Source organism: Anguilla rostrata, chromosome 3, assembly GCF_018555375.3.
Source record: "Anguilla rostrata isolate EN2019 chromosome 3, ASM1855537v3, whole genome shotgun sequence".
In the NCBI taxonomy this organism is placed as follows: Eukaryota; Metazoa; Chordata; class Actinopteri; order Anguilliformes; family Anguillidae; genus Anguilla; species Anguilla rostrata.
Window position 1 is genome coordinate 6,313,393 of NC_057935.1, and position 25,383 is coordinate 6,338,775.

The following is a 25,383-nucleotide window of genomic DNA, read 5'->3' on the forward strand; positions in this document are numbered from 1 at the left end:
GAATGCATTATTAATGCGGGGCAGTGTGCTTTATTAGTACAGCGGATGCTTCTGGGAGGTGATAATCCCCTGCACGGAGACTGGGCAGCGTGCGTATGTTTGTGTATGTGTGTGTGTGTGTGAGTGTGAGTAATGGGGGTTATTGTGCTTAAAACTGCATGGGCACTGGATTATTAACGATAATATTAATAATAATAACACAATAGCAATTGATAACAATAACGACAATAATAAAAAAAACTATAAAAAATACAATAGCTATTGTATTATTGTTATTGTTATTGTGACTATATATTTATAGCGTTCAGCTGAAGAATGGGCGAACTGCAGTATTGGAGGGGTTTTCAGTGCTTTATGGACCGATGAGCTCTGGGGTGTTAAGGTCCCACACCATAAACACCGGGGGCACAGTGTTCAGAGTGGAATTTATGACGTGACCTCACGTAGTCTCGCACTGAAGAGGCCTTACAAACTGCCATCTGGTCACTTCTGATTCACGTGTTTACACTGTACTGATGAAATGGTAAAATGGTAAATGGACTGCATTTATATAACGCTTTTATCCACAGCGCTTTACAATTGATGCCTCTCATTCGCCAGAGCAGTTAGGGGTTAGGTGTCTTGCTCAAGGACACTTCGACACACCCAGGGCGGGGTTTGAACTGGCAATTCTCCGACTGCCAGGCAATCGGTCTTACCTCCTGAGCTATGTCGCCCCATCTGACTTGGCAGAGGAGGTAAAAATGACACTAGGTCAGATTTAAGACCCATGGCGGCGTCTCACTGAGGGTTTTTTATGATTTTTAAAATTGGCCAACGGTCTACCAGTCAGATTATCCGTTGTTTGATATTTCTGATAATTCTCTGCAAAATGGCCGACACGTCTAAAAATGGTATTACATGGTTCTCCTTTGGCAGGCACATATTGTTCATAAAGAGTAACTAGGGTAGTTATATTATGAACACATTTTTTATTTTTTAAGTTCAGCATTTTTCCAATTTGCAAGGCAACTGTGTCAGTCTTATCCATTGTAACAGTTGTTTGTTCACACTTTGGTGTGTATATGTCCACCTGTTAGTCAGGGCAATCAAGGTCAACAGATTTTCTTTGGAGTTCATTTCTAAAGCTTATTTTTCCCCAAGGAATTTACAATTTCAGCTTACTTTTAGATAAGTTCTTGAAATCATTATATAATAAGGAATAATTATTATTACACACTTTGTATGGATTGAGCATATTTACCAAAAAAAAAAAAAACAAACTAAGAGACTATTCAAAAAGCTGAATTATTGTACTGTAAACTTATTGGTGATTTGGTAGGAGGTCAATTTCCTATTCACTAAACTATGGAAACTCTCGAATCCAAATCCATCCCTGGTTTTCTTTTCTCCTGGTTAGTGTTACTGATTGGCCAGATTGTCTTTACACCTGACTCCCAGGTAAAGGGAGGGTGGAGCAATTCTCAGCCCTCGAGGACTGTGATTTGTTTGCTTGTTTTTTTTTTTGTAGATCTATGCTAATAAGCAGGGTAACATTTCTGTAATATGTACGGACTTCCTTCCTTTCTGACTCCTCCTGCTCAACACTGCCATCTACATGCCACAGCTCTAAATAACAGGCGCCTACTCTCTGTGTGGGAAGAGCACGCATCTCTCCCCCAAAGACCTCAGAGACCCCCCTCTCTTGCTCTCTGTCTCTCTGTCCTTCGCTCTCTCTCTCTCTCTCTCTCTCTCTCTCTCTCTCTCTCTCTCTCTCTCTCTCTCTCTCTCCCTCTTTCTCTCTCTCTCCCCTTCTCTCTCTCTGGCTGAGGGCTGGAGCAGCTGTTCCTGGGTTCCAGCAGGCGGCAAAAGTAGCCCCCCCTGTTCCCGGTGAATTGTGACAGGCGTTCGCTCTGAGGCTGCGATGACCTCACTCTAAAAACCGGGGGAGGGCCCCCCCCCCCCAGATGAGAGACGGCCCAGATGGGACCCCACTGACAGGTGGAGGGGTTACCATAAGCCGCTGGGGTTCCTCCAAAGGGCTCCCTACATCAACAAAGGCCGGGCCCCGTCGGCCCGAATCAGCTTGTACCAGCGCTGTCACAACACGCTGTCACATTCAGATGATTCATAATTACTTTCGCGTCTGACGAAAGACCCCGAATCTCTACTGTGACTTAATCCCGGCGGAGTTCATGCGTTGTGGGGACTAACTGGTCTCTGCATTTTGTGAGGATTTTCTGGTCATAAATGCTTCACCATTGTGCTGTATTGCCCACTTTAGAAAAAAAAATAAAATTAGATTAATCCCACAAATTTACTTTTAATGCTGTGTGTGCGTGTGTGTGTGCTTGCATGTGTGTGTGTGTGTGTGCGTGTGCGTGTATATAAATGTTGTTCAAATAAGGGCTGATTTAAATTGGGCTCAATTTCATTTCACTAATTTTTTCTTTGAGTTGTATGATTAATTTATGCAAGCACTTGGCTTAATTTCTCATTTCAAATGCAAATGAGCACAGGCTTTGCTATTAAACGAAATGGGAGACCATGGCATACCACGTCACATATTTCATGGCAGTTGCCAATGGCAGATGTAAGCTGTATAACTTTGACCACAATACCATATATGACACAATTTACAATTCACCTGCAGCGTTATACAGTTTGCAAGGCTTATGCCAGTTCCTGCAGGACTTTCTCAATATGTAAGGACTGTGTAGCTGAGAATCAATAATATGAATTTTGTCAGGGGTCTTTCTCTCTCTCTCTTTTGCTCTCTCTCACTCTCTTCCTGTCCTTCTCCCTGTCCCTCTCCCTCTTTCTCGCTCTCTTTCTGCCCTTCTCTCCGTCTTTCTCTGACGGTCTTCCTCAGGAATCCTGCTTCCTCAGCTTCTTGCCGGTATCCCATGGCTACCCGATTTAGCCTCCTTCAGCCTCCCCCCCCCTCCGCCCCCCTTCCCGTCTCGACCCCCGCCAACCCCATGCAGCCTTCTCCCATCTGTGTGCCGGGACCCTGTCTAAATTTGGGCATGCGTGGCAGAGGGGTGATCAGCGGAGGGGACACCTGCTGCACTGCAGGCTCCTCTTCCACGCTTACATCAAATTACTGAGAGCCTGAGCATTCCTCTGCCTGCTCACACACACATACACACACATATACACACACATACACACACTTATACACACATATACACAAATACACACACTTATACACACATATACACAAATACACACACTTATATACACATATACACACACTATACACACTTATACACACATATACACAATACACACACTTATATACACACACATACACACACTTATACACACATATACACACACTTGTACACACACATACACACACATATACACACACATACAAACACTTATACACATATACACACACATACACACACATACACACATATAAACACACTTATACACACATATACACACACATACACACACTTATACACACATATACACACACTTATACACACACATACACACACATACACACACTTATACACACACATACACACACTTATACACACACTTATATACACATATATACACATATACACACACATACACACCACACAAATACACACACTTATGTACATACACACAACACACACATATACACACACTTATACACACGTGTACACACACATATACACGCACTTATATACATACACACACACATATACACACAAACACACACTTATACACACACTATACACACAATATACACACACTATTACATACACACACACACACAACACACACACTTTATACAACACTCAACTACACAATATAACACACATACACACTACAACACACATATCACACTTATAACATCACACAACACCACATAACATAACACACACATACACACATAACATAACAAAACACACACACACACACACACACACAGTAGTCCTCCTTGCACAGGGAAGCGTACTCCTACTCCTCTCAGTTATTGCTTTGATCCGGCTGCACATTTCTCCCACCGGTTCCCTCTGTACGGCTCCCTTTCTTCTTCCCCTACCTGCGTCTCTCTCTCTCTCTCTCTCTCTCTCTTCCCCATCTCTCGTCTCCCTGCCTCTCTGATCTGCTCATTGTGTTTCACTGCAGAATGCAATTACACAAATGTGCACAGACATATGCTATGTGCACACGTGTACAAACACATGTGCGCGCACACACACACACACTGCACACATACACATGCACACACACAGGTCCTCCAACACACACACACTCCACACATATACACAGATGCGCACACACACAGGTCCTTACACACACACACACACACACACACAGGTCCTCCCACGCACTCAGTCTAAATCTTCCTGCTCCTCTCTGTTTACCCACAGTGCTTTGCACTGTGTACACTGCAGAAACCCTCTCCTGATGATATCCTGATGATATCCGCACTGGAGTAAAGCTTCACAGCTATTGCTTCCAGGCCCTTGTGCTGTAACTCTTTGGGTTGAGACAGTATGTGCCAGTACTTGCTAGTACTGAAGTGCTTTGTTAAGGCATAGTCTCTGCCTGAATCATACATTTACTAGCTTCTAGCCCTGCCATTGTGTTGTCCGGGTACTGTCCGTGTACTGCTGTCGAGCCTCTTGGCCAGGCCATTACTGCAAATGGAACTCTTTCCTCAATTAATTTGCCTTGTTAAAGAATGGTCAAACAAATGAAGAAATAAACTTGCCAAGAATATTTTCTGTTTCTGTTTGCAGCTGCTTGTAAATTGGAGGCAAATTGACTGTAAACGGGTGGCTGACTGTAAATGGCAAGTCAAGAGAATTGATTGTCATCTGATTAATATGCAATACACAGTGTATACACACTCCCTCCAGGAGCACAGTGCTGTATACCCTACTTTTACAAGACAGGTGTTCTACCCAGGACTGCACATTTAAATTTAATTAAATTTGCAATTAAACATGAGAGGTATAATACGAATATACATGGAAAATATCCAGTCTTTCTTGCATGTTATGTCATCACTGCCAGAAATAGTGTTCCTTGAATTGAATAAAAAAATAAAAAAAACATTTATGTTGGACAATATACAAGAATTTCAAGTGGCTTCTGTTCTTCACTTGACACGCTTAAATCCAGAAGGAAAATACAAGAGTCTCATTAAACAGGGAATTGATTTTAAATGCGATTCATGCGTTTTCCCGAGCGGTGATACCGAGTAGTTTGATCGGACTCGTTAACCCGCGTGTCCCTCTGTCCCCCAGACCTTCACAGCCTGGTGTAACTCCCACCTGCGGAAAGCTGGCACGCAGATCGAGAACATCGAGGAGGACTTCAGGAATGGCCTCAAACTCATGCTGCTGCTGGAGGTGATTTCAGGTGGGAAAAGGCTGTCACTGAGTCGGTCTTACTCCAACACTACACAAAGTCTTTACTCACTGCACATTATCTTACTCCAACACTTACACAAAGTCTACTCACTGCACATTATCTTACTCTAACACTTACACAGTCTACTCACTGCAGATTATTTTACTCCGACACTACACAAGGTATTACTCTTAATACACAACATCTTACTCAAACACTGCACAAGATCCTACTCTTAATACACATATCTTACTCCAACACTACACAAGGTCTTACTCAATATACATATCTTATTCCAACACGATGTTCTGTAGGTTTTGTGTATGTGTGTGTGTGTGTGTGTGTGTGAGCACATTTACTTATTGTCTTTATGTGGACAGGCGAGAGGTTGCCCAAACCAGACAAGGGTAAGATGCGCTTCCACAAGATTGCCAACGTGAACAAGGCCCTGGACTTCATCTGCAGCAAGGGAGTGAAGCTGGTGTCAATCGGTGCAGAGGGTAAGACGCATGTGGTGTGTGTGTGTGTGTGTGTTCTGTCGTCATGATTATTATTATTATTATTATTAGTGTGTTCTGTCATCTAAACATCTGTCCCTCTCTTGTTCATTGTCTTCCATCAGTTCATCCAAATGTCAGTCTTTTTGCCTGAAGATCAGACAAGTTTGTCTGTGCGATTGAATGTTTTAGTTTTCCTTGTGCATCAGTGTCCACCCACTTTGAATCTCCATGGTTACTGGCCCATCTGTTCTATCTGGGCTCGTGTAAGCCCTGTGCTGAGACAGCCCTGTCTAGGAGACTGGTGCCTGTCCCCGTGTCTGTTTGTCTGTCTGTCCCCCTGTCTGTTTGTCTGTCTGTCCCCCTGTCTGTCTGTCTGTCGGACAGTGATTGTACTCCTGTGACTGAATGTCTGTGATTCTGATCATCTGTCTGTTTCCTCCTGCAGAGATTGTGGACGGGAATGTGAAAATGACTCTGGGAATGATCTGGACCATCATCCTGCGTTTCGCCATCCAGGACATATCCGTGGAGGGTGAGGGACTGACCATAATACACACACACACACACAAGCACACACACACATGCGCACACACATACGCACACACACACACGGATCATGAATCACCTAGTCATAATTAGCAATGGAGTCATAATGTTGTTTTGATTTCCTTTCTTCCTCTCCGTCCTTGCTCACAGAAACTTCTGCCAAGGAGGGCTTGTTGCTGTGGTGTCAGAGGAAGACTGCCCCCTACAGGAATGTTAATGTTCAGAACTTCCACATCAGGTGAGCACTCGGCTCCCCCTTCTGGTCGTAATATGTAACTACACCCACTGTTCTCCGTGCAGTCCTTCTGAATATTTTGACAGTTCACAGTGTGATGTCACGCGCACTATTGTGGCTACTGTGGTTGTTTTTCACTTTTTTGAATTTCAGGCTGACTTCTCTGCGATGTTTCTCACACCTTTTGTAAATATTTTCACACACTGTGGTATCAATGAACACCTGTCCTCCTGTAAACCTATGTGTCATTTCTGTCTCTCTCTCTCTTTCTTGCTGTCTCTCGCACTCTCCCTTCCTCCCCATCCCTCTCTCTCCTGTCGTCTTTCTGTGTTTCTTCCCTCCTCATCCCCAATTTTCTCTCATTCTCATTCTCTCCTCCCTCTCTCATTCTCTCTCTCTTCAACCCTGTGTATCCTTCCCTCTCCCCCCTCTCTCTCTCTCTTTCCCTCACTCTGTGTCTTAGTTGGAAGGATGGCCTGGCTCTGTGTGCCCTCATTCACAGACACAGACCTGACCTCATTGACTACTCCAAACTGCGAAAGGTGCTCCCCCCCCACCCCCCCAACCCCCGCTGCTCTCCCCCCCTTCTCATCCATCCCCAACCTGCCCAGCTCCCCCTCTAGCACAAGGAAACATCCCAGGTCCTGTTAAATGAAACCAGCCTCTCATTATTATTATTATTATTAGTAGTAGTAGTAGTAGTAGTATTATTAATGTAGTACTAGTAGAATTCATTTTGAGAATGAAGGCTGCTGGTCATGCCTCCCTTCAGGTTAGCCATTGTGATTTCTAATTTCCTATACTCCTGTTCAAATCACGATCCTCGAGGTCCAAGAAGTGCAGGCTTTCCACCCACGGGTGTGAATGCAGTCTGGCCAATCAGTAGGAGGGGGGGGGGGGAACCAGGGCCGGGCTGGGATTTCAGGTCCAGTTCTGAGTTATCCGTGCCCTTTAGCGTTAGCCGCCATTAGCTCAGTTTGATAGTCGTGTCATAACGAGCCGGCTGGTGTTACAGTTCCTGGAATGTGGCCCCCGGGTTTTGTGGGGGGGAGGAGGGAGGGAGGGGCCTTGCCTATTGAGTGACTCCCACGCTTGCTTCGTTTCCTCGCTGTAATTTAACGAACGCTTGACTTTCGCCTGCAGCGTCCGCCGCGGCCCAGCGATGCAGTCGCTGTCTCTTCTGCGGCAGTTTTTATATTAACTTCACTCACTTTTTCCTTTTTACTGTGTGTGTGTGTGTGTGCATGCGTGTGTGTTTTTTTGTGCAGTTAAATGCAAAAGTATTGGGACAGTGACACAACTTTTGTTGTTTGTTTTGGCTCTGTACTCCAGCACATTGGATTTGAAATAATGAGGTTGAAATAGTATGAGGTTAAAGTGAGAGTGCAGACTGTCAGCTTTATTTAGAGGGCCTTTACATCCATATCGAGTGATCTGTGTAGGAATGAGACATTTTTACACGTAGTCCCCCCATTTTAAGGGAGCTACAGTTAAGATTGTGTCACTGCTCCAATACGTTTGCATTTAACTGTATATTCAGACAGAGCATTCCATTTTGTTTTAATTTCTCTACAAACTATTTTCTCGCTCCCCAGAATCTAAAGTGGCCGTAACATTCAGATAATGTTGTAGTGTTTGAGTCGCCCCAGTAATAACTTAACATTAATCACTAACCCTTTAAAAATAGATTGTATGTAGCATATACGATTAATATATGATCAAGCAGAAAGGGTTTGGCATGATATTAAAGCAAAGCAAAAAAAATGTTACTTACTGAGTACATTTTATATTCTGTTACCAGGGATACTGAAATCTGGCCGTCAATGCCAGTAGTACTGCTGGTTTTCTTTTATACCTGATTGTTAAATGGTTCATTAATTCCACTGATTGGCCAGAGATTTAGCTTACCTGGTGTTCCAGGTAGGATCTGTCCTCATTAAAAGGGAAGAACCAGCAGTACTACTAGCCTCGAGTACCAGATCTGAGCATCACTGCTGTAACCCTCTGCAGTTTGGTTGTTGGAAATGTTTTTTTTTTTTCTGTTATTTTTTCTAATGCAATAACTGCCTTCGTCATAAGCGGCTGGATTGTGGTTGTCACTGAACTGTGACATGTTCGTCCCCATCTGTGTAACCATGGGAACGGGGGCGTGGCTTTTGACCGGTCTCCCGGGACGGGTTCTTCCCCTCTGCGCCCCTCGAACCCTGCCCCCTGCCCCCTGCCCCATTTCTCACCCCTCTCCCCCCTCTCCCCAACCCTGTCCCTGCAGGACGACCCCATCGGCAACCTCAACACTGCGTTCGAGGTGGCCGAGAAGTACCTGGACATCCCCAAGATGTTGGACGCTGAGGGTGAGCCATTTAAAAGCCTCCGCATTCGTTCTTCACTCCTTCTGTCTCACTCGAGCACAAGAAACTCTTCTGAGACGGTAACAGAACAGTGAAGTATGCTGTAACCTGGTTTATAGCTATAAACCAGGCATCCATCTGGATGCTTTGCTCTATACCTATCTTTACCTCTAGAGGGGGCTCGTATCTCAGCCTAACCAACCTAAAACGCTGCATATGTCTTTTAATGATGTCCATGTTATTTAGCACTAGCCCACTACCATGGCTCAGGTTCTACAGGGTGGCGGCTAGTTCTAGCACCGTGTGTGCTAGCCATGCCTTTATGATGTCACTGTGCCTGTGCCCCGGTCGTCCTGCCCTAACCACGCTTTTTCCGTTGGGCAGATATCGTTAACACCCCGAAGCCCGACGAGAAAGCCATCATGACCTACGTGTCCTGCTTCTACCACGCCTTCGCTGGGGCGGAGCAGGTGGGAGCAGACTCTCAACGTTTTTTGTGCTGTCCTGACTGTATACACTGATTGATTTTACAGAATCTTTATTTTTTTTTAAATTCCAAGTCATTATTGGAATGATGGAGAACTGAAGTTAATGTACATCCTTCAGAGTTTGTTTATTTTTTTTCTCTATTTGAATTGCTATCTAACCCTTTGAATGGTAGGTTTTATGGAATGTTTTTTTGAAAATTTATAGTCGGTGTTCTAGAGCTCAATTGCTTTCAGTAGTAATTGGTACATTAGCATTAGAATGTTCAGGTAAGAATTCTTATCACACATTTATGATCATACACATTGGAGGGTTAAATAGTAAGTGTGTCTGTTTGAGGGCCACTCCTTGTTCATGAACGTCTGCCTCTCCCTCAGGCTGAGACCGCTGCTAACAGGATTTGCAAAGTCCTGGCCGTGAACCAGGAGAACGAGAGACTGATGGAGGAGTACGAGAAGCTGGCCAGCGAGGTGAGCCGCCGCTTCTCACGACACCGAGACGTGTATACCTGTGGCCTCGCCTGTGTACCTGTAGCTCTATACTACCTGTGCCCCTTTTATACCTGTGGCCTTACCTGTGTCCCCATATACCTGTGGCCTCGCCTGTGCACCTGTAGCTCTATACTACCTGTGCCCCTTTATACCTGTGGCCTTACCTGTGTCCCCATATACCTGTGGCCTCGCCTGTGCACCTGTAGCTCTATACTACCTGTGCCCCTTTATACCTGTGGCCTTACCTGTGTCCCCATATACCTGTGGCCTTACCTGTGCACTTGTAGCTCTATACTACCTGTGCCCCTTTATACCTGTGGCCTTACCTGTGCCCCTTCATACCTGTGGCCTTACCTGTGTCCCCATATACCTGTGGCCTTACCTGTGTCCCTTCCCCCCTGCCTGTCTGCAGCTTCTGGAGTGGATCCGGCGCACCATCCCCTGGCTGGAGAACCGCGTGGCCGAGCAGACCATGCGCGCCATGCAGCAGAAGCTGGAGGACTTCCGCGACTACCGCCGGATCCACAAGCCGCCCCGCGTGCAGGAGAAGTGCCAGCTGGAGATCAACTTCAACACCCTGCAGACCAAGCTGAGGCTGAGCAACAGGCCCGCCTTCATGCCCTCCGAGGGCAAGATGGTGTCGGTACGTTCCCCCCCGCCCGCCTGAGCCCTCCGCCACAAAGGCACCCGTCGTTTGTGTGTGACCCGTGCGCACGTGCCCCCTCACCCCCCTCAAACCTTCGCGCTCCTCCAGGACATCGCCAACGCCTGGAAAGGTCTGGAGCAGGTGGAGAAGGGCTACGAGGAGTGGCTCCTGACTGAGATCCGTCGCCTGGAGAGGCTGGATCACCTGGCCGAGAAGTTCAAGCAGAAGTGCAAGCTGCACGAGGCCTGGACCGCTGGTACGGGGGGGGGGAAGAGGGGAGAGGGAGGGAGGGAGGGAGGGAGGGAGGGTGGAGGGGGGAGAGATGGACAGAGAGGGAGGGCGGGAGGAAGGGAAGGGGAGTGTGGAAAAAGGGGAAAAAACACTGTAACTAGAATGTGGTAACAGAGAAAACAGAGACATTTCTTAATTGTGTAGTGAAGTGACCTTTAAATGTCAGTTTATCAACATTTTATTTACATATTCTTTGACAGTAACAGAAAAAGTTTGGGAAGCAGTGATGTAGCGGATGTTTTTACCCAGGCTGACTATCAGTGTCCCATATGCCCCCTCCCTCCCCCCCCCAGGGAAGGAGGATCTGCTGTCGCAGAAGGACTACGAGTCGGCCTCCCTGATGGAGATCCGCGCCCTGATGAGGAAGCACGAGGCCTTCGAGAGCGACCTGGCCGCTCACCAGGACAGAGTGGAGCAGATCGCCGCCATCGCACAGGAGCTCAAGTGAGAGGAGAGGGAGAGAGGGAGAGGGGGGAGAGAGGAGGGGGAGAGGGGAGAGAGGGGGGAGAGAGAGGAGAGAGAGGGGGAGAGGGGAAAGAGAGGGAGAGAGAGAGACGGAGAGGAGAGGGGCAGAGAGAGGGGAAAGAGGGAGAGAGGGAGCAGAGAGGAGAGGAGGAATGTAGGAAAGAAGGAGAGAAAAGATAGAGGACGAGTACTTCCCAACCCTGTTCCTGTTGATCTACTCGTCCGGCAGGTTTTCACTCCAACCCTAGCAAGGCACACACCTCACTCAATAGCTAGAGATCTCCTTGGTTTGGGAACTACTGGAGTAGAAAGATGAGATGGTGAGGAAGATCAGAAGGAAAGGGTAGAAAGGTGGAAGAAGAGAGGATAGGGAGAGGAAAGATGGAGAGGAAAAGAAAGATGGATAGTGGTGGAGGGTATGGGGGACTACACTGCGTGGTTCTGATGGTCCTCTCTCCATTGCTCAGTGAGCTGGACTACCATGATGCCGCCACTGTGAACACCCGCTGCCAGGGCATCTGTGACCAGTGGGACAACCTGGGCACCCTGACCCAGAAGAGGAGGGACGCACTGGAGGTGAGTGCAGCAGGAACCCCCGCATCCTCTAGAGCAGAGGCTCTCAACAACCCCCAAATCCTCTAGAGCAGAGGCTCTCAACAACCCCCAAATCCTCTAGAGCAGAGGCTCTCAACAACCCCCAAATCCTCTAGAGCAGAGGCTCTCAACAACCCCCAAATCCTCGAGAGCAGAGGCTCTCAACAACCCCCAAATCCTCTAGAGCAGATGCTCTCAACACCTCCCAAATCCTCTAGAGCAGAGGCTCTCAACAGCCCTCAAATCCTCCAGAGCAGAGGCTCTCAAAAACCCCCAAATCCTCTAGAGCAAACGCTCTCAACAACCATCAACCGTTACAACTTCATCAGTGTACTATTGAACTTGGCAGTAGACTGACCTGCAGTCCTCCAGGAAAGTGACTTTGTGTCATTGTGTTCTGTGGTGACGCCTTTCAGCGTGTGGAGAAACTGTGGGAGACCATCGACCAGCTGTACCTGGAGTTCGCCAAGAGGGCGGCGCCCTTCAACAACTGGATGGACGGAGCCATGGAGGATCTGCAGGACATGTTCATTGTCCACAGCATTGAGGAAATCCAGGTACAGAGCTGGCTCGTTTTTACTTCCAGGTCAGGCGCCCTCTCTTGTGACATTACTCCACCAATCACAGCAGACTGAGAAAGAAAATCGATGGAGCTCCAGTAATGAGGTCTTGAGTAGAACGACTCCCTATTTTTGTGGAATTTTACCATGGAAAAGTGAAGTGAAGGAATGGGTACTTTCTTCCACCCCCTCCCCCTTTTCCCCTCATTTACTTTTGTTGTCCTCTCCCTCCACATCTCACAATACTTTAATTCTCCCATGATCCTCCTCTCCCCTCCTCTGCTCACATCTTCCATTCCCTTCTCTCCTACTCCAAGTATACAGTTTCATTTGTATTGTGGTTTTCATGATCTGAAAGCACTTCACAATAGGGGGTGGGAGGGAGACTCAAGATCAGCCGCCGCCAACGTGTTGCGCTCCCCCTGGGAGTTGTAGTTTTAGGGATTTCCCATGATTCCCCTCTGCTGCTCCTTCGCAGAGCCTGATCACAGCCCACGACCAGTTCAAGGCCACCCTGCCCGAGGCGGACAAGGAGCGCATGGCCACCATGGGCATCCAGAACGAGATCACCAAGATCGCCCAGACCTACGGCATCAAGCTGTCCGGGATCAACCCCTACACCAACCTCTCCCCCCAGGACATCAGCAACAAGTGGGATGCGGTGAGCGCGGCAGAGCCGATCCGAGCCGATCCAATCCGAGCCAGGCTGAGCCAGGCTAAGCCATGCCGAGCGCCCAGTGTAGTCTGCAGTTTCCCTCCGTCTCTGTCTATGATGTTCATTGCACCTTTTGAAATATACACATTTTTTTTACAGACAAAAATGGCACCAAGAAACAATAACAGAAGGAAGTACTCAGATACTTAGTAGAGTGTTTAGTACTCAGTGTACCAAACACTCTACTAAAGCACAGTGTTCACATAATTTGTGCCAGCACTGTATTCTACTACTTCATGCAAATCTTTTCAAATGAACAAACAACAGCATTGAACCAACTGACATGAATATTTAAATGAAATCTTCACACGACGGGTGCTGGCATGTCTCCATTTGCCAGGACTTTTCCCGCCAGAATTTAGGAACACAGGCACTGGCAATTTAAATTTTAACCGATTGGGATGCCATCTTTCCATTTGGATGCTTTGCTCCATTTTGTAGGCAGAACGACCTGATGGAGTGCCATCCATCCTGTGGGTGTCGTAGCAAAAGAGGCACTACAGACACAGTATCTGTAATCTGTGATGTTCAACAGCCATTAAGTGGGATGAGAGATCAACCGCTAAGAAATGGCGTCTAAAATTGTTTATTTTGCAAGTGCTCTCATCTAGAGAGGTTTAAAAAGCTAAAATGGCAAATGAAAGATGAAATTCACAAGAGAACAAGAGCTCTATTATCACAGGTGCAGATAAATTGCATAACTGCATAAATGGCAAGCTGGAATATGCTATGCTGAAATGTTTTTATTTATTAACATTATTCATTTGACACCTTTTTTTTTTTTTTTTAACAATGCAGCCCAAGGTACCTCACACAGTAAAAGACAAAACGAAGGAACTAAATGATATTTGATTCATTATGAACATCCACCCAATCCGTGGCGAGCTGGGTGACTCAGGTGACTCAGGTGTCCTTGTGTCTGCACAGGTGAAGCACCTGGTTCCCCTCAGAGACCAGATGCTGCAGGAGGAGGTGGCCAGGCAGCAGGCCAACGAGAGGCTGAGGCGCCAGTTTGCCGCCCAGGCCAACGTCATCGGACCCTGGATCCAGACTAAGATGGAGGTACGCATTACATTACATTACATTACATTACAGGCATTTAGCAGACGCTCTTATCCAGAGCGACTTACATTGTAATACAGCTGGACATATACTGGAGCAATGCAGGTTAAGTACCTCGTTCAAGGGTACAACGGCAGTGTCCTACCAGGGAATCGAACCTGTGACCTTTAGGTTACAAGACCAACTCCTTAGCCATTATACTACACTGCCGCCGTACGCTTGAGAGATGCGCCCTGTCCCGACGGCGTTGATTCTGTCTGTACGATGTTCAGCGCTGGCCAGTGTGTACGGCAGCCTTGACCGTAAAAACGGTGTTCCTCATCAGAAGAGGGATGCTTTTCTCTCTTAAATAAATGTGATTCTCCTCCGTAATTCTTTTAGATTAAAGTCTGTGAATATATGAATATAATTACAGTCATGAAAAGGTATAATCACTAATGAAGGGAAATTATTTTTGGACATATTTCTGGACATTTGATTTAGAAATATAAGCCTAGTATTAACAGGACCAAAGCATTCAGCCATGAAACCGTTTCAATGACAAATCCTTCCTAATTTTTACTCTCCCTCCATCCCCATATTTTCCTGCCTCAATCTCTCCCTCGTCCTCTTTTTCCCTCCTTCCCTTGACCCTTTCTCTTTCCCAACATCCCTTACTCTTACCTCTTCCTACCTCCTGTCCGTCCGTCCGTCCGTCCGCAGGAGATCGGTCACGTCTCAGTGGACATCACCGGCTCTCTGGAGGATCAGATGAACAACCTGAAGCAGTACGAGCAGAACATCATTAACTACAAGTCCAACATCGACAAGCTTGAGGGAGACCACCAGCTTATCCAGGAGGCTCTCATCTTCGACAACAAACACACCAACTACACCATGGAGGTAAGGGAAACATATTGGATGTGTTATCATAATTCCAACTATATATATATATTTTTTTTTTTACCTTACCCAGTGTCAAAAAGCAGCTCTCTCTTATGCTCCATCTCTCTCTCATGCTCGTTCTCTCTCCCTCTCTCATATGCTCCCTCCCTCCCTCTCTCCCCTCTTTCTCTCATGCTCTCTCACCCTCTCTCTGTCTCTCTCTCATGCTCTCTCTCTCTCTCTCTCTCACTCGCTCTCATGCTCTCTCTCCCTCTCTCCTCGCAGCACATCCGCGTGGGCTGGGAGCAGCTTCTCACCACCATCGCCCGCACCATCAATGAAGTGGAGAACCAGATCCTGACCAGAGATGCCAAGGGCATCAGCCAGGAGCAGCTCAACGAGTTCAGGGCCTCCTTCAACCACTTCGATAGGGTGAGCGGGTCACAGAGGAGGTGCAGTGGTTAGCACTGCTGCCTCGCAGGAAGGAGGTTCCGGGTTTGAGTCCTGATCGGCTGGACTCCTCTCTGCGTGGAGTTTGCTAAACTAAAAAGTTGTCAAGATATTCGTATATATATGTTGATTATGATACATACAATTTAATTACATTAATAGAGATCTATCAGTTAAATCCTGTTAAAATGTGTGGGTCGGTTAAGGACAGGATTTGTGAATATGTTTCTCATTCCCCTCCCCCCACCCCCTCGCAGAAGAGGAACGGCATGATGGACCCAGACGACTTCCGCGCTTGCCTGATCTCCATGGGCTACGATCTGGTGAGTGCCGCGCGCGCAGTGTCACACTCGCATGCGCCGTTTCCAGGGCGACCGCGCCGTTTCCACGGCGACCGCTACCACTCTGACCACTCCCACCTCACATTCATCTCCTTCCCAGGGCGAGGTGGAGTTCGCCCGCATCATGACCCTGGTGGACCCCAACAACACGGGCGTGGTCACGTTCCAGGCCTTCATCGACTTCATGACCCGCGAGACCGCGGAGACCGACACCGCTGAGCAAGTCATGGCCTCCTTCAAGATCCTGGCCTCAGACAAGGCGAGCGCTCTCTCTCTCTCTTTCTCTCTCGCTCTCTCTCTCTCTCTGTCGCTCTTTCTTTCGTCTTTCTCACAGACAAACTACATACACACGCTTTCAAAGTGTTCTCCTCTGTTCCCCTCCTGTGTTATAACCACTATATAACAGTACTCTCCTCTGATTCCCTCCTGTGTAATAACCGCTGTATAACAGTATTCTCCTTTGATCCCCTCCTGTGTAATAATCCCTGTGTAACAGTATTCTCCTCTAATCCCCTCCTGTGTAATAACTGCTATATAACAGTATTCTCCTCTAATCCCCTCCTGTGTAATAACCGCTGTATAACAATATTCTCCTCTAATCCCCTCCTGTGTTACAACTGCTATATAACAGTATTCTCCTTTGATCCCCTCCTGTGTAATAATCCCTGTATAACAGTATTCTCCTCTAATCCCCTCCTGTGTAATAACAGCTATATAACAGTATTCTCCTTTGATCCCCTCCTGTGTAATAATCCCTGTATAACAGTATTCTCCTCTAATCCCCTCCTGTGTTATAACCACTGTATTAACAGGACTCTTCTCCGTTTCCTCCCCTCAGGCCTACATCACAGTGGAGGAGCTGCGCAGGGAGCTGCCCCCAGAGCAGGCAGAGTACTGCATCAGCCGCATGACCAAGTACGTGGGAACCGACATCCCCACCGGCGCCCTGGACTACGTCTCCTTCTCCAGCGCCCTCTACGGAGAGAGCGACTTGTAAAGCCTCCCCTCTCCCCACCCACCCTTTCCCCCCCTCCCCTTCGTGCTCCTGCCCCCACCCGCAAGCCTGCCTCCAACCCCCACATCCAACGCACTGCCCACAGATTGCAAGGGTGTGGGGGGAAGGGGGAAGGAGGGGGGGCGGAATTTGCTCAGATATTCTGGCCCCACCCCCCCACAGTCTTACATCAGATATGCTCTCTGGTCACATGTGTACACATCCACCAGTTACAGCACAAGCAAAAAAATGGGTGTGTCACAAGGACCTGCGTTTATTTATTTATTTTGTTCAGCCATTCTGCTCCATGTCTGAGAGATGGAAAGAAACTGAGATCTGAATACAACCTGTAGTGAATTTACTTAATCCAAAAGTTAGGTTCAGTTAAGTTAGCTGTGTTCTTTCCTGTGGTGGTTCTGAGCAAACTCCCACCCCCCTCCTCCCTCTCCCTCTCCGCCTTTTAAAGTAATGTGTTTGTGGAGAAAGAAAACAAGACTAATTGTCCTTTTGAATAAAGTTGGATGATGATGCTGATGATGATGATGATAGTGATGATTATGATGAGGGTGGTGACTATTTTTGCAGACGCATGCTGTGTTCGTTGTAGAAATCCTGTCCATGTGCAATTTCTCCGCAAGTCCACCCCGCCCCACCCCCATCCCGAACACATACGATGATGTCACAGTGCACTGTTACGCGTGTCTAAGGTCTCATTGCTTCTCAGGCCCTCCGTGTAGATCCCCGATCGTTAGCTAAACCCCAGCACCGACCTGGTACGCTGCCTTCTCAGAACCCCCCACAACGTTACAGAAGTGTTCTGAGAACGTTCTACAACGTTGTGCCAGGCGACGGCTTAATGGCGGAGATCCTCTCTCCACATCAGGTCCTGGCTCTGCGTATATGGCGACGATGTGTTTTTTTTGTATGTTTTTGAAAATTGACTGTGGGTCAGCTTCGGACCCAAAAAACGTCAACGTAGAAGTTGGGTGGGTGTCCTGAGAAGGGGAGGAAGAGGACAGCGGGAGGTCCCCGTCCCGGACTTTCCGGGAGGAGCCGCCGATTTCACACCAAAACATTTAACAGTAAATAACACTAGGAATGGATAGAGGAGCACAAGTAGAATGAGGAATTTCAGGCTTTATCTGGACACCCCCCCCCCCCCCCCATCGCCCCAACCGCAATAATACAGCACAGAATTGGGGGAGGGGGGGTTATATAGGTGTAAATGTGGGGGTAGCACCTCATGGTTTTGGCAAGTTACTTGACTGAAAACGTATTGGTGGGAAAACAGGTTTAGAACATGGGCAGAACATGGCACCCTACAGAACTGACACCGAGAGACAAACTCCTACCCCCTCCCCGCCCTGCCCCCCTCCGCCCTCTCGACAGGTAGACTCTCAGTAGCATGAACCTCTCACCCGTCCCTTAAAGATGGCCCTGTCGACAAAAAAAGGGTGGAGGAACAGTCCCGTTTACTTAAACAGAGGTGCTCCGCACGTTGGAGAGAGAGGGAGAGAGAGAGAGAGAGCGAGAGAGAAAATGAGAAAGGGGTTGAAGTGGGAGAGAGGGAGTTCAGCAGGAAGAGAGAGAGAGAGAGAGGACTTGATTGGGTGGAAATCCCAGGAACACACAGCTACTCCTCCCAGCAAGTGAGTGGGGGACTAAAGACCAGGGTTGTTTCATTCTGATCGATCGTTCGGGTGAGAGAGGTGAGAACAGGTCAGCGGTTAGTTTAATTTCCCCAGCGTTATGTCAATCAGTGGACTTCAGGGCAGCCAGAGCCTCTTTCTGTTCATCTGTTAACCTTTCACTTTATCCACTTCTCCACCTCCCCCCCTTTGCTACTTCCCCTGGTCATTTTCTCCAAAAATACACTACACTACCCCCACAAACCCCCCCCCCCCCATACCCACCCCTACCCCCACCCCCTGCACACCCACCCCTAAGAATCATGCCTGTGAATCACTTCCACACCGTCGGTTCAGAAAGAGTGACAATTCTGATTAAAAAAAGGGAAAATGGATTCAAATGTATAAGCGTGTGTGTGTGTCTCTTTATTTTCTCACCTGGAAGTGTATGACGCTACAACCGCATCATGGTAACTAAGCACCCTGCAGTGACGAAGGTGGCTTTAGGGGGGGGGGGGGGGGTGGACACGGTGGCTTCACAGGCCGATAGCTGGGGGGTCAATTACCAGTAGTGATTGTTCCATCGGGATTATAATGATTAGAATGTTCAGTTGAGAACATTCCAATCCTGATGGGAAAGTCACTCACAGAGAACTTACACCGCAAAGGGTTAAAATAGGAGACTTAAAAAAAGACCACTAAAAGTGCCATGCAGGAACAGATGAATACTATTTGGACGCACAGTGAAAAGGAAGACAATCCCCAGTACTCAAGCCACATGAGTGCATGCAGATGTTCAGAAATAACATCTGAGAAAGAAAGAGAGAGAACAGGCTAAAACGTAGTCTTCGTAGTGTGTGCATTTTTTTGAATTTCCACACCTTGAACGACACACTCGATGTTAGTGTAACAAGCACCAGTGCAAAAGACATCAGTCAAACATGAGTGCCGGTACAAGCTGCAGAGGTGAGTTTTAACAATGAGGGGACTTACCGTGGATTTTCAGGAAGTCACCAAAAGCCACATCTTTACAGAAACTGTGAAACACTTTTGTCGTGAGTCTCTCATCAGATATTCGTTCAACAAACTGAATATTCATAAGGTGATTGTGTAAAATATTTTAATTGGATATTTAACAAAATTACAGGAGTTCTTTACCTAACAATCAGAAAACTGACCCAGGAACAGTGCAATTTTCATCTCCCACCAGCATCCACCGAGCACACCCATCTGTGCGGTCTCCCTCTCCCCCCGTTTGGGCTAAAGAGCTCCACCTCCTCCCCCGCAGACGTCTCTGTTTGACCCCTGACCCCGCGGTCACTGGCCGGAGGGACCCCAGGACAGGTGCGCGGGGAAGCGGAGGCCGCGCTCCTGGGCGTGCCGCCTCCAGCGCTCCTCGTCGCCCTCGTGGGTGAGGTAGCAGCGACCCATCCGCAGCTCGAACTCCCTCAGGTCGCACCACAGCTGAAAGTCCTGCGGGGGGGGGGGCGGAGGCCACCGGCGGCCTGTCTTGGGCAGGGTCGATGAGAACGAGACCCGCTGGAAAGCAGTATCGCAGCTCCACTCACTCAAGCAGTTTAGCAGCCTGCTCCAGTATTGGCGGTTCAAGCAGAAGTGGCTCGATGATTTGAACCGGGCAATTGATCTGATTGGTTCTCATAAGTCAGTAACTCGCAGCTCCACCCTACAGCTGATGACACTGCGGTTTAAGAAGCCTTGCTCACCGAGGTTTGGTCGTCGTTAGTAACGGGCCAGTGAGGTTCGTTAAACCACAACGAGCCGTCAGTGGCCCTGTGAATTTACCTCAGTCAGGCCATCTGATTGGCTCAGTCCCGCTGCAGCTCCAGGTGCAGCTCAAACTTTTTTTAAGTGGTTCACAAAAACCACCTCGCACTCATTTAGGGCAGAAGCGAATCCTGTGATACCCAATGGCCCATGGGAAATGATGTCAAATCATCACCTGGCTGGACTGCCCTTAGGGGCAGACTCAGTTTGGAAAACCCCAAATGAAAGGTGAGGTTACAGGGTGGGGGGGGAAGAAGGGAAGAAAAGAGTGGTGAGGCGGGGGGGGGGGTCACCTGGAGCCAGGGGTGTCCCAAGGCCTTTCCCACGCTGAACCTACGTCTGACGGACACCTGCAGCAGGTTACTGATGAGGCTGACGGCTGGAAGGGAGGAAGAGAGAGACGCTGGGACCTGATCTACCTGCGGTCAGTAGGGCAGCTAATGCTCGTGTTAGCCTGGTTCCAGCCCAACAGTGAAAAGGGGAAGTCCATCAGAAAGCAGGCTCATACTTGCTATACTTGCACTGACAAAGAGTCACCATTACCTTCATTTACCCAATGCTGCATTCAGAAGAGACCAACGTGTGGGGCCTTCTCTCTGACACAAAAAAACTAAATTCATTTGTACAACAGCAATATCAATAAGAGCACCCCCTGGTGGCCCACCATGCCACTTCCAGCAGCAACTTATTTTCCCAAGAGGTCTTCTATCCAAGTATTAACCCAGCCCACACTTGCTTAGCTCCATAAGCATACAGGGTGTTATGGCAGCTTAGCTTCAGCAGTTCGCCATGAGAAGGGTACAGGGTGGTATGGCTGCATAGCTTCAGCATTTAGCCATGAGACGGGTACAGGGGGGTACAGCTGCTTAGCTTCAGCAGTTAGCCATGAGAAGGGTACAGGATGGTATAGCAGCTTAGCTTCAGCAGTTAGCCATGAGAAGGGTACTGGGTGGTATAGTAGCTAAGCTTCAGCAGTTAGCCGCAAGCAGGGTACAGGGTGTTACGCCACCTATCCCCAGGTGCGTCTCACCTTGCAGGGAGATGTGGGCCCAGGTCTGACGGGGGTACATGAAGGATGCGTTGGTGATCTGCTGGGAGATGTCCTCCTCCTCGTTGAAGGGGAAGGTGCCGCTCAGGCTGACGTACAGGACTACGCCCACCGCCCACATGTCCAGCGAGCGGTTGTAGCCGTGGCTGCTGATGACCTCGGGCGCCAGGTACGCCGGCGTGCCCACCACCGAGCGCCGGAACGACTTCTCGCCGATGATCCGGGCGAAGCCGAAGTCGCACAGCTTCACCTTGGAGAGAGAGAGAGAGGGGGAAGACGGGAGGAGGAGGAGGAACGAGGGAAGAGGGAAGGAAGAGAAGAGTGAGAATGCATTTAAAATCAGGAGGGTTTAAGCAAGAGCTCGCAAACCTTGACTGGACCCTCACGTCTACGCACAAGGACAGGTCATGTAGTGTAGCTGCCATATTGTATTTCTCAATATTCACCAGTATGAGTAGACTTACACACACTCACACTCACGCACACTCACGCACACTCACACTCTCACACGCACACACACACTCACACTCACACTCACACTCACACACTCTCACACACACACACACACACACACACACACACACCTGTGGGAAGGGGTCAGGTGAGGCAAGCAGCACGTTTTCTGGCTTCAGGTCGCAGTGGGCGATGTGTTTCAGGTGGAGGTACCGCAGGGCCTCCAGGATCTGAAGGATAAAGGGGAATCAGGTCGACAGTGAGGAGCATCTCCCACACAGCCATTACTGAGGAGTGCCTGTCATCACCACACAGGAAGCACTGGAGTTAGAGTGCATCTTAAAAACAAACACCATCGAGAAAAGTAGGGGGAATTTCTTTGCATTTCAGCCGCCCTAAATAAAGGACATAACCTCCTCTTAATTCTCTCCGGTCTTAAGTTATTTATGCGGGTTTATTAATTTTTTTACTTGAGGAGAAGACATGAATCCGAGAGACAATTTCACGATGCACCATGCGAAAGATTGGTAATCCCGAACATACTATACAAAACACTCCCACAGCCAGAACAGAGGCCTGTATCACAAAGCAGGATTACCTGAGTTAGATGGATAACTGCGCTGAGTAAAACCCGGAACTCTCCCAAATGTGGAACATGGACTGCAGTTAAAAACCAGCTGTTCTGAGTTTTACTCAGCGCAGTTATCCAGCGAACTCAGTAATCCTGCTTTGTGATACAGGCCCCAGTCCTAGACATTATATTGCTAATTTGTTTATCAGATCCTTATTACCTCAGTTAACTTGCATACAGTGAGGCATCTCAGGTAATTAGCATAACACTGTCACTTTCATCAACTTGGATATTCATAAGAATACCTACAGGCTAAGAATTACAAGACATGGACCAGTCAGATGAAGAGGGGGGGGGGCATTTATAAATATGAATATATGCTAATAACTATGCTACTGATACGTGTGGCCGCAAGTCATTTGTGGTCAAAATGCATTCCTGGCCAGACATATTTATTAATATTAATGAAAGAGAGAAAGAGAAAGAGAGAGAGAGAGAGAGAGAGAGAGAAATAGAGTGAGGCAGACCTCTGATGCCCCTTTATTAAAACACTGAGAGAAACACGAGTAGTTTCCGTAAGTCTCTGGAGTGGAACTATGGTCTGACTTGGTATCCTGTCAGAAAACCCAAAGACCCCTTTGAGGCAGGCAGACAGGCAGGCAGTATTGCAGGCAGGCAGACAGGTAGGCAGTGTTGCAGACAGTACGGAGGAGGGCTTGCCTGCGTGACCAGGAAGCGGGTGTAACTATGGTCTGACTTGGTATCCCGTCAGAAACCCAAAGACCCCTTTGAGGCAGGCAGACCGGCAGGCAGTATTGCAGGCAGGCAGGCAGACAGGCAGGCAGTATTGCAGGCAGGCAGACAGGCAGGCAGTATTGCAGGCAGGCAGACAGGCAGGCAGTATTGCAGACAGGCAGACAGGCAGGCAGTATTGCAGGCAGGCAGACAGGCAGGCAGTGTTGCAGGCAGGCAGACAGGCAGGCAGTGTTGCAGGCAGGCAGACAGGCAGGCAGTATTGCAGACAGGCAGACAGGAGGCAGTATTGCAGCACGGTGAGCAGGAGAGGCGGCTGGCGCATACGGGCGTTGACCAGGAAGCGGGTGTTGCGTTCCGGCAGCCGTCCGTTCTCATTGGACATGATCATCTCCAGCATGTCGCCGTGGAGCTTCTCCATGACGACGAACACGTGACCCGGGGTCTCGAACATGCCCTCCAGCAGAACCACGCCCGGGTGAGAGAGGTTCTACGCAGACACACACACACAAACTCGCGGTTACGGTTTGAGACTAACAGTGGAAGGCAGCGTCACATTTTACAGACCCACGTAAAATCCAGTTCACAAGCTGCGTCAGCTTAGTGCTCACGCACTACGCATCACAAAGCAGTGAACGTCTGTGAAACACTGATGGTGTGTGGGATACAGAGGGCCTGGCCTCCTCACTCGCTACGTTGTAAAGAAGCCGCTAAGCAATGTTTAATGTTTAATGTTTAAGAATGTGTACATTACTGTGTTCTGCAGGGCACACGTTCAAACATGGCTTTAGAGGGCAGACAGACAGGTGTTTGCAGGAACAGGAAGTCGCACCTGCAGTATGGCCACCTCGTTTCTCAGCTGCCGCTCCTGCTTGGTGGGGAAGCGGGTTTTGTCGATGACTTTGACCGCTACGGTACGGCCAGACTGCCGGTGTGTGCCTGGACCACAACACACACACACACACACACACACAGACAGACAGACAAACACACGGGCACACACACACACACACACACACACACAGCTGCCATTAGTGTGCCGTTACTCCAAAGAACATCAGATTCAAAACGCATCTACCTTGTGCACTTTGTCATCGCACCACAGAGCGTTTAGGGTCACTGAGCAATCTCAGACTGAGGCTCTCACTCATACGGCCTACAGACCTTCCACACGACAGATGGATACAAACTCGCCGCACACGTCTGGAGTGTTCTGAGTCACAGGTCTGAACAAAGGGAGGAAACGGAGAGTTTGCCCCCTCGTCTTCGGAGAGAGTGACTCACAGCATACCTCCGTACACGACGCCGAACTGTCCCGAGCCCAGCACCTCGTCCGCGAAGATCTGGTACACCGTGCTGATGTCCTGCAACACACGCAGGCATGCATACACACGCACACACACGCACACACACACACACACGCACACACACACACACACACACACCACACACACACACACACCACGCACCACCCACGCACCACACACACACACACACACGCACACACACACACGCACACACACACACACAAATATAAAATACACACACACACACACACACACACACACGCACACACACACACACACATGCAACACTGCACACACCAAAACCCAGCACACACACACACACACACACACAACACACATACACCACACACACACACACGCACACAGCACACACTGCATCCAACATACACACACACACACACAGCACATCACACGCACACACGCACACACACACGCACACACACACACACACACACACACACACACACACACACACACATACACACGCACATACACACGCACATACACACACGTGCATAAACCAAAGCATGTGCACACACAAATGCACAAAAACACATGCAGGAATGCAAATAAAATAAAAAATGTGCACGCAGAAATGAACGCAAAGACATGCACGTACGCGTGCATGCAGATATGCAAACAAAAGCATGTGCAGACAAACGAACGCATGCATGCGTATGCACACACACAAACAAAGGTGCACCCATAAACACACACAATCACACAAACGGGGTGAATTAGGGAAACGGTATATGATCTATGGCTTATGGGAGATTATATATGACATAATACAATATTACATGCAAATGGCAGATCCAGACTTACAGGGTTTTCTTCAGTTTGGGCTCCTGAATCTGAGACAAAGCAGGGAAAAAATGAATAATTACTAATCCCATATATA

At 48.3% G+C, this 25,383-nt stretch overlaps 2 protein-coding genes across 2 annotated transcripts in view; one reads left to right on the forward strand and one right to left on the reverse strand.

Annotated features, from left to right (window-relative positions):
* Positions 1–17,471, forward strand: part of LOC135249999 (alpha-actinin-3) — a 31,009-nt gene extending 13,538 nt beyond the window's left edge. The window contains exons 2-21 of the mRNA XM_064325760.1: positions 5,244–5,358; positions 5,730–5,849; positions 6,295–6,381; positions 6,546–6,633; positions 7,094–7,172; positions 8,900–8,981; positions 9,363–9,448; positions 9,842–9,934; positions 10,368–10,598; positions 10,710–10,857; positions 11,186–11,336; positions 11,825–11,933; positions 12,368–12,508; positions 12,990–13,172; positions 14,154–14,288; positions 14,991–15,170; positions 15,438–15,584; positions 15,860–15,925; positions 16,044–16,202; positions 16,782–17,471. Coding sequence (XP_064181830.1) covers positions 5,244–5,358; positions 5,730–5,849; positions 6,295–6,381; positions 6,546–6,633; positions 7,094–7,172; positions 8,900–8,981; positions 9,363–9,448; positions 9,842–9,934; positions 10,368–10,598; positions 10,710–10,857; positions 11,186–11,336; positions 11,825–11,933; positions 12,368–12,508; positions 12,990–13,172; positions 14,154–14,288; positions 14,991–15,170; positions 15,438–15,584; positions 15,860–15,925; positions 16,044–16,202; positions 16,782–16,940 — 2,559 coding nt within the window. The 3' untranslated portion in view covers positions 16,941–17,471. The remainder of the gene's footprint in view (positions 1–5,243; positions 5,359–5,729; positions 5,850–6,294; positions 6,382–6,545; positions 6,634–7,093; positions 7,173–8,899; positions 8,982–9,362; positions 9,449–9,841; positions 9,935–10,367; positions 10,599–10,709; positions 10,858–11,185; positions 11,337–11,824; positions 11,934–12,367; positions 12,509–12,989; positions 13,173–14,153; positions 14,289–14,990; positions 15,171–15,437; positions 15,585–15,859; positions 15,926–16,043; positions 16,203–16,781) is intronic.
* A 2,197-nt stretch (positions 17,472–19,668) lies between these two features.
* prkd4 (protein kinase D4) overlaps positions 19,669–25,383 on the reverse strand; it is a 16,393-nt gene continuing 10,678 nt past the window's right edge. Inside the window, exons 12-20 of the mRNA XM_064325771.1 lie at positions 25,308–25,336; positions 24,467–24,539; positions 24,008–24,114; positions 23,513–23,665; positions 22,643–22,651; positions 21,983–22,081; positions 21,381–21,648; positions 20,644–20,729; positions 19,669–20,038 (exon numbers count right to left, since the gene is read on the reverse strand). Coding sequence (XP_064181841.1) covers positions 19,883–20,038; positions 20,644–20,729; positions 21,381–21,648; positions 21,983–22,081; positions 22,643–22,651; positions 23,513–23,665; positions 24,008–24,114; positions 24,467–24,539; positions 25,308–25,336 — 980 coding nt within the window. The 3' untranslated portion in view covers positions 19,669–19,882. The remainder of the gene's footprint in view (positions 20,039–20,643; positions 20,730–21,380; positions 21,649–21,982; positions 22,082–22,642; positions 22,652–23,512; positions 23,666–24,007; positions 24,115–24,466; positions 24,540–25,307; positions 25,337–25,383) is intronic.